Source organism: Carlito syrichta, unplaced genomic scaffold, assembly GCF_000164805.1.
Source record: "Carlito syrichta isolate Samal-C Ts95f unplaced genomic scaffold, Tarsius_syrichta-2.0.1 Scaffold272471, whole genome shotgun sequence".
NCBI classification, from domain to species: domain Eukaryota; kingdom Metazoa; phylum Chordata; class Mammalia; order Primates; family Tarsiidae; genus Carlito; species Carlito syrichta.
The window spans coordinates 1-8,672 of NW_007216567.1; the positions used below are offsets into that span (position 1 = coordinate 1).

Genomic DNA, 8,672 nt, shown 5'->3' on the forward strand with positions numbered 1-8,672 from the left:
AGACTCTGGTTTTCCTTGATTTGAAACTCTCTATCTCACCTTCATTACTGAAGATTTTTGCTGGGTTGACAGAATATATCCTGGGTTGACAGTCGCCTTTCAAAAATGTCGTTGTACTGTCTTCTGGCTTCCATGGCTTCTGACGAGAAATCTGCAGTCATTCAAATTATTCTTCCCCTGAATGAAATGCTTTCTTACTCCCTGGCTGCTTTCAAGACTCACGTCTTTATCTCTGGTTTTGTCGTTTTTTATGATGTGTCTGAAGATGATTTGTTTGAGTTTTTTATGTCTGGGGTTCACTATGCTTTGTAAATCTTTAAATTTTTTTTCATTAAGTTTATGAAGTTTTCAAACATTATTTATTCAAATTTATTTTTCTGCATCAATCTCTTTCTCTTCTTCTTCGAGAACTCCAGTAACATGTTTTTAGGTCTCTTTATATTGTCCTATGGGTCTTTGAGGTTCTGTTCATTTTTGTAGAAATCTTATTTTTGTGGCAAATTTTCTACTTAATTCATTCAATAATTTTTATTTCAATTTTTATATTTTTCATTTTTAGTTTCTGTTTTCTCCCCCCAAATATGCCTGGTCATTTTTTACATTCTCTTGTTTCATTATACTTCAAATATCTTTATTTCATTTCATTATATACATATATATATATAATTTTAAAGATGTGGGGCACAATTCAGAATTAGGTATGCAAGTGGACATCATACATGCAAAGTTCATGCAGGTAAAGTGTATTATTTTATGATTGGGGTCTGATAATTCTAATTCCAGCCGTCGTTGAGGGTCTACTGCAGTTGAATGTTTCTGGTGCTCAAGATCATTTGTTTTTAATGCACTTGATGATTTCCTCATTGAGATTTTATCTTGCTTGGAAGTAAAACCAGGGGAATTCTTTGAGTCCCATGTTTAATTGTCTTCCTCTTGAGGGAGTATATGATTACATCTGCCAGATACAGGTGCACTACCCCTGTGGAACCACTTTTAATGGCATTTTTTTGGAAATTTTTTTTTTTTTTTTTTAGCACTCAAAGGCACTGTGAATTCTAGCCTAAACACTCGAAAAGGTGGGGGAGTGGTTAGGGGTACTCTGGGGAGAGTTCTTTCTTTCTTTTCTCTACAGCCAAGCTGAAGACTCCATATCCCTACCATGTCCCTCTTCATGGCAGTTTTCTTTTTCCACTTCTAATTCTGTCTCTGAGGCTTCAGTCTTTTTACGTTTTGGTTTCACGCAGGGGTTTCGTGTGACCTTCACCCTGCTATGGACCAGGTTTTGTCTCCTGTCACCTGGGATACTGAGGCCCATTAAAGTCCAGGAATTCTCTTTGGGTCCTTGGGGATTAGGCGATTGATGCAAGGTTTCTTCCTGAGTATGTTCACTTGCAGTTATACTGTTACTCTACATTATGATTTTAAGATATTTATTTATGTTGATAGATACACTTTAGTTCATTCATTTTAAATGCTGCCAAATATTTCATAGTGAAGATTTACCACAATTTATCTAGTCTTCTGTTGGTGGGCATTTAGCTTATTCCCAGCGAGGATCATAAAGAATGCTGCAATCATTTTTTTTTTTTTTTGAGGTGGAGTCTCACGCTGTCGCCTAGGCTGGAGTGCAGTGGCACACTCATGTCCACTGCAGCCTCGATCTGCTGGGCTCCAGCAATCCTTCCACCTTAGCCTTGGCAATGAGGTCTTGCTAAGTTGCCCGGGCTGGCCTGGAATCCGTGAGCTCAGGCAATCCACTCAGTTCAGCCTCCCAAAGTGCTGGAATTACCGGCTGAGCCACCGAGCCTGAACTGTCCTTTTAAAAAAAAAAAAAACAACTTTTAATTTGATTTATAGTTTATTAGATATTTTGAATTCTAGTCTTTATCATTTATATATGTTTCAAATATCATGTTCCTGTCTGTGGCTTGTTAGCTGTCTTTTTAGTATTTTGAACAATAAAAATTTAAATCTAATCTGCTGAGATTACTGGCTCACACCTGTAATCTCAGTACGTTGGGAGGCCAAGTCAGGGGGATGGTTTGAGCTGAAGTTCAAGGCCAGCCTGGGCAACATAGCAAAAACTAATCTCTACAAAAAAATAAAAAACTTAGCTGGGCGTGGTGGCGCGTGCCTTTAGTCCTAGCTACCTGGGAGGCTGAGGCAGGCGGACTGCTTATGATCACACCACTGCACTTCAACCTGGGCAACAGAGTGAGACACTGTCTCTCAAAAATAAACAAACAAAAAATAATTGTCTCAGATTCATCTATCTTTTCTCTTTATGTCCTTTTAAGAAATCCTGTCCTATTTCTAGGGTCATAAAGATAGACTCCTCTATTTCCTTTTAAAAACACTTAAAGAATGCTCTTCACATGTAAGTTTTTCATCCTGCTGTAATTGGTGTTTCTGTAAAGTGTGAAGCTGGAGTTTAATCTATTTTTTTAGCTGGATAGTCAGTTGTCCCGGTCATTCTTTCCACACCGAATTGTAACGCCACTTCTTTAATATATAAATCTTCCACAAGTACAAGGATTGATTTCTGGGTTCTCTTTGCTCATTGCTCTGTGTGTTTATCTCTGTGCTCAAGCCACAGTGTCTTAATTTCAATAACTTTATAATTAGCGTTGATATCTAGTATGTGAGATGCTCATCTAATTTTCTGAGTTCTGAGTCTATAATTTTGCCTATTTGGAATGTCGCATACAGAGAATCATACAATATGCCACCTTTAGGGTTTGGCTTCTTTACCTTAGCAAAATAACTTTGAGAGCAATCTATGTTCTTGTTTGTCCAGCAGTTGATTCCTTCTTAGTATTGAGAGGAATTCCAGTGCATGGATGTGCCACTACTTTTTAATGCATCCACAGTGGATGGGCAACTGATTTTTTTTTCACAGTTGTGGGTGCTTATGAATAGAGCTACTGTGAACATTAGCATACAGGCTTGTATGAAAACATGTTTTCATTTCTCTGGAGCAAATTCCCTGCAGTGGAATTGGTGGGTCACGTAGTACAGGTATATTTACATTTATGAGAAACTGCAAAAATGCTTTCCAAAGCGGTCGGGCCATTTGAGTCCACAGCTGTACAGTGTGAGAGTTCCAATGGCTGTGTGTCCTCGCCAGTTTGTCACCAGAATTGGCAGCCTTAAAAGTTGAGCCAGCTGGACTTGGTGGCTCAGCCTGTAATTCTGCACCTTTGGGAGGTTGAGGTGAGTGGATTGCCTGAGCTCGTGGGTTCGAGACCCGCCTGGGCAGGAGAGACCTCATCTCTACAATAAAATCAAAAAATTAGCTGGGCATGGTAGCACGCACCTGTAATTCTGGCTACTCCGAAGGCTGAGATGGAAGGATCGCCGGAGGCCAGCAGGTCGAGGCTGCGGTGGCCGGGAGCGGCCACTGCACTCCAGTCTGGGCGACAGAGTGAGACTCCAACTCAAAAAAAAAAAAAAGTTGAGCCAATCTGATTAGGGTGCAGTGGTATCTCATTGTGGCTTACCTGTGCATTTCCCTGATGACTGATGATTTTGGACTAGATTTCATGGGTTCGTTTGTATCTGTGTCTCCTCTTGGATGAAGTATCTGTTCAAATCTCGTGTTCACTTGTAAACGTTGTGTTTTCTTGTAACTGCTTTTTGAAATTTCTTTACATATCCTGGTGACAAGTCCTTTGTCAGATGTATGCCTTGCTAATATTTCTTCAGCCTATAGTTTGTCTTTTCATTTCCTTAAGAGTGTCTTTTTGAAGTGCAGAAGTTGTACATTTTGATGTTGTCTAGTGTATCCATTTTTTTCTTTCTTTCCCTTTTTCGTTTTTTTTTTTTTAAGATTGGAAAATACAGAGTATTTAGAAAGTAAATTAGAGAGCGCGAGAAAGGAGATTCGCCTCCACAAGGCAGTGGAGGGGGCAAGAGCTTAGAAAACATGGCCTGGCCGTAGCTCAAAGAGCCAATCGGGCAACCCCTTCGGGTCCCCTCCCACTGTGGAAGCTTCTCTGTCCTCTCAATAAATCCTGCTTTCAAAAAAAAGAGCCACATGGCCAGACCAGCTCTTAGCAAAGCCATGGCCTCCTTCCTGGTTTGAGAGAGAGGGTCTTACTCTGTCACCCTGGCTGCAGTGCAGTGACACAATCATAGCTTGCTGCAGCCTCAAACTCCTGGGCTCAAGCAAACCACTTGCCTCAGCCTCCCGAGTAACTGGGACTACAGGCACGCACCACCGTGAGTAGCTAATTTTTGCTTGTTGGTTGGTTTGTTTGTAGAGATAGGTTCTTGCTCTGTTTCCTAGGCTGGTCTAAAACTCCTGGCCTCAAGAGATCCTCTGGCCTCAGAGTCCCAAAATGCTGGGATTAAGGTGTGAGCCATGGTGCCCAGTCAACACTTCCTTTTACGGATCATGGTTTTGGTATTGAACCTAAGAAATCTTTGCCCAATTCAAGGTCACAAAGATATTCTATTTTTTCTTCTAGGAGCTTCATAGTTTTAGGTTTAACGTTAGGTCTGTAATCTATTTTAAGTTTTAAAAATACAGAGCAACCACAGGTATCCAAAACAATCATCAGCAAAAGAAACAAAGTGGGAGGCATCCCAGACTTTACACTTTATTATGAGGCTACCATAATCAAAACAACCTGGCATTGGTATAAGAGCAGGCATATATACCAGTGTCGGAACAGAATAGTGATTCTGGAAGCTAAACCTCAACTTTTCAATCCACTCATCTTCAGCAAAGTCTTCACCAATAACCACTGGGGGGAGGGAAGCTATTCAAATGGTGCTGGGAAAACTGACTGACCACATGCAGAAGAGTGAAACGGGACCCCTATCACCACACACAAAAATCACCTCCAAATTGACCAAAGACTTACACACAAAACCTCAAGCTATAAGAATCTTAGAAAATGCAGGAGATACCCTTATGGAAACTGGAATAGGCAACCGATGCCTGATCAAAACCCCAGGTGCCCATGCCATAAGAGGTAAGATAGGTAAGTGGGAGCTCATTAAACTGAAAAGCTCCTGCAAAGCAAAAGAATCATCGAGAGAGGGGGGAGACAGCCCAGAAAATGGGAAAATACTTTTGCCAACTGCATAACTGACAAAGGCCAAACATCCAGGATCTGCAAGGAATGCAAACGTGCCGAAAGGAAAAAAAGCAGCCCCATTAAAAAAATTGGCCAAAGACATGAATAGGCATTTCTCAAAAGAAGATATACGAGCAGCCAACTGACACATGAAAAAATGCTCAGCCTCATTAATCATCAGAGAAATGCAAACCAGAACCACAATGAGATACCGCCTAGCTCCAGTAAGAATGATCATTATTAATAAAACAGAAACAACAGATGCTGGCGAGGATGCAGAGAAAAGAGAATGCTTCTGTGCACTGGTGAGAGTGCAAACTAGTTCAACCTCCCTGGAAAACAGTGTGGCGATTTCTAAAAGAACTAGAAATTGACCTTCCGTTTGACCCAGCAATCCCCCTTCTGGGAAATACCCGGAGGAACTCAAATCGTTCTACAAAAAAAGTACCTACACATGCATGTTTATTGCAGCTCTGTTCACAATAGCCAAAACATGGAACCAACCATGCTGCCCATTGAAGCCGGACTGGATTAAAAACTGTGGTATATATACATGATGAAATATTACACAGCCATAAAGAATGTCAAAACTGCCGGGCTCAGTGGCTCAGCCTGTAATCCCACGCCTTTGGGAGACTGAGATGAAGTGGACTGCCTGAGCCCGTGGGTTCGAGACTCGCCTGGGCAATTGGCGAGACCTCATCTCTACATAAATCAAAAATTAGCCAGGCGTGGTAGCGCACGCCTGTAGTTCCAGCTCCTTGGAAGGCTGAGGCGGGAGGATCGCCGGAGTCCAACAGGTCGAGTCCCGGCCACCGCACTCCAGTCTGGGCAACAGAGTGAGACTCTGACTCAAAAAAAAAAAAAAAGAAAAGAAAAGAAAAGATGTCAAAACTATGGACTTTGCAGCAATTTGACTGGATTGGGAGTCTAACATACTCAGTGATCTATTACAGAAACAAAAATCTGAGAACCGCATGTTTTCACTCAAAAGTGGACCCTGAATACCCATCATAACACCCTAAAAAAGGGGTTGGCAGTATGGGACACTCAGAGGCGTGATGGAGGGCACACAGCATCAATAAGGGTGCCTGACCCTAATCCAGGCGAAGTGAGGTCCGGGGAGAGGTCCAAGGTTCACCTGTACCCAAACCACTCCTGTACCCAATCCTGACCGGTACCCCACAACTTAAAAACAAACAAACAAACCAACAAACGATAGAACTCTGAGGTCAGAAGAAAAAGAAAAAAGTTCAATCGGTGAACGTTTATATGATGAATAAATGAAATAAAACAGTGTTTCCTAGAACTGAAAAAGCAAATACAGCGAGAAGTATAGGTCATTTTTATGTTAATGGATGGTCAAACTGTTTTAGCGCCATTTCTTAAAAGACTTTCCTTACCTTGACCTGGGCACTGCTGTTAACAACCAATTGACCATACGTGCATGGGTCCATTTCTGGACTCTCTGATCTGTCTGTTCTTTTCCCATACCTCACTGTCAGGCTTCCTTTAGCTTTCTATAAGTTTCGAATCCAAAAGACAAGCACTCCGATTTTTCAAAATAGTTTTGGGCTCTCTAGGTGTATTGTTTCCTCCTAAATTTTAAAATCAACTGGACAACCTTGTTAAAAATCCTGCTGAAATTATGGTTAAGAACGTCTTCATTGTGGAGATCAATTTAGGAGAATAATCAACTAGCAATGAGCCCTCTGATGGATGGACACGGTGTGTCTGTCCGTTGATTAAGCCCTTTGCTTTTCCTTGTCAATACTTTGCATACAGATGTGACTTAACAGGACTCTCAACTTTGTCACCTTTTCATTTCGGCCCTAAGAAAACATGTATAGTTCCCGACAGTAAGACTTCGGTGACCAGCTTATCTGAGAAAAAGAAGCTAGAATGGTGCCAAGGGGTCTGTCTCTCATCTGGGAAGGAAGGACCTGGAGCCTTGGAACCCCCGACTCAGGGGCTGGAAGCGTCTCCCCCGAAGATGAAGTTCCCCTGGCCTGGATCTGGGCAACTCACGGAAGAGGTCGGAAAAGAGCCAGCTCGGCACAGAGACGACCAAGAGCCACGGTCGTTGAGGAACGCTGTGTGGTCTCGCCCCCCTTCCTGTTCTCCCTTCCCTGGAGCACAGGCAGGAGAGCCTTTCAGGGGGTCCCTGGGAAGTTGCTGTGTGTTGGGGGTGTGAACTGGCTACAGAGCTCGAGTCAGAGTTGTGCAGTTTGTGTGTCAATAAAGCAGGATACTGGTCGGTCGGTTTGGTCGCTCAGTGATCACATGCTTCCTTTCGGCATCTTTCCCTCCTGCTCTGAGTCACTGTGGCGCATCATTGTTTCCGGTGTGAGACCGCAGTCTTGGGAGGACATCCAGAAGGGCAGATCGGAGTTCGAATCCTGGCTCAGCTACTTGCCAGCTACCTCTCATGTCCTTGGGAAAAGCATGCCAACCCTTCTGGTTCTGACTTTCATGCCGCAGAGGAGCACACCATCTACCTCACAGGGTTGTTGGTGTCGATAAACACGATGCTGAGTGTAAAGCACTAAACACAACACCGGCTGGATATTATCCTAAGGGAAGATTCTGGTTGGATTTGGGGTTCTGGGCTGGCTACCGGTGTGTGGGGCTTTATGTTCCCTGGCCTGAGATGGTCACGAAAAGAGTGCTTGAGGAAGGGACTTGGGTGTGATTTTCTATGGGAGTTCTTTTAGGTGGGGGAGACGGAAGCTGCAGGTGACACGTTTCCCCCTGAGATACGTCGAGCGAATTTTAGGGTAACTTCTTTCGTGTGGGCCAGGGCCAGGAAGGTGAAGAGGGAACCGGAGGCGCGGCTCTGTGCCTCTCCAGGCCCCGGGGCCCTTCAGCACCTGCTGGCTAGTGAGGTGTTCACATCGGCCTAGGTCTTGTTGGCAGGTTTCAGCCCTCCCGTTCGAATCACAGCCTGCTCCAAAGAGGTCGTCAGCAGTCTTGAGGCAGGTGACGAGGGCCGTCCCTCCGGTTGGGTCTTTGAGACGCATATAGGGCCACTCCCTGGGGCTCCCATTGGGAGGGGACAGGGAGGCGGTACCAGGGAGGGTGAGCCGCTGTAACAGAACACCCAAGGCGGTACTTCATAAAGAACTAAATTTACTTTCACAGGTCTGGGGTCCGGCGGTCGAAATTCCAGGCGACCCCAGAGCGGTGTCTGGGGGGGCACCGCTTGCTTCCAGATGGCGCCTGTTGCTGCCTCCTCTGGAGAGGGCCCCCGCGCGACCTCACACGACAAGGGGACGACGGCTGTGTCCTCACACGCGGAAAGCAGAAGTGCAAACCGGGCCTTGGCGCGGGCTCAGCCCCTTGAGAGGCTCCGGCCCGTGGGGAGGGCAGGGAGGCCCCCGCTGCGACCACCACCCCAAGGGAGACTGAGTTTCAGCATGAACCTCGGAGGGGCAGACCCAAACACCTCCGCAGGGCAGAGGCACAGACAGGCCGCCACCCCGGCCGAGAAGCCACAGAGAAGGGCGTCAGGCGGCGGCGGCGGACTGGCCCTGTCGCTGCAGAATCACCCCCAGCGTCCGGCCACGACTCCGTCCTTCTCCCTCTCAC

The 8,672-nt window shown here is 44.9% G+C and overlaps 1 protein-coding gene across 1 annotated transcript in view; it reads right to left on the reverse strand.

The window, feature by feature from the left end:
• Window positions 1-7,049: 7,049 nt before the first annotated feature.
• Window positions 7,050-8,672, reverse strand: part of PILRB (paired immunoglobin-like type 2 receptor beta) — a 5,547-nt gene continuing 3,924 nt past the window's right edge. Inside the window, exon 7 of the mRNA XM_008052324.2 lies at window positions 7,050-7,213. Within this exon, the coding sequence (XP_008050515.2) occupies window positions 7,050-7,213 (164 nt within the window). The remainder of the gene's footprint in view (window positions 7,214-8,672) is intronic.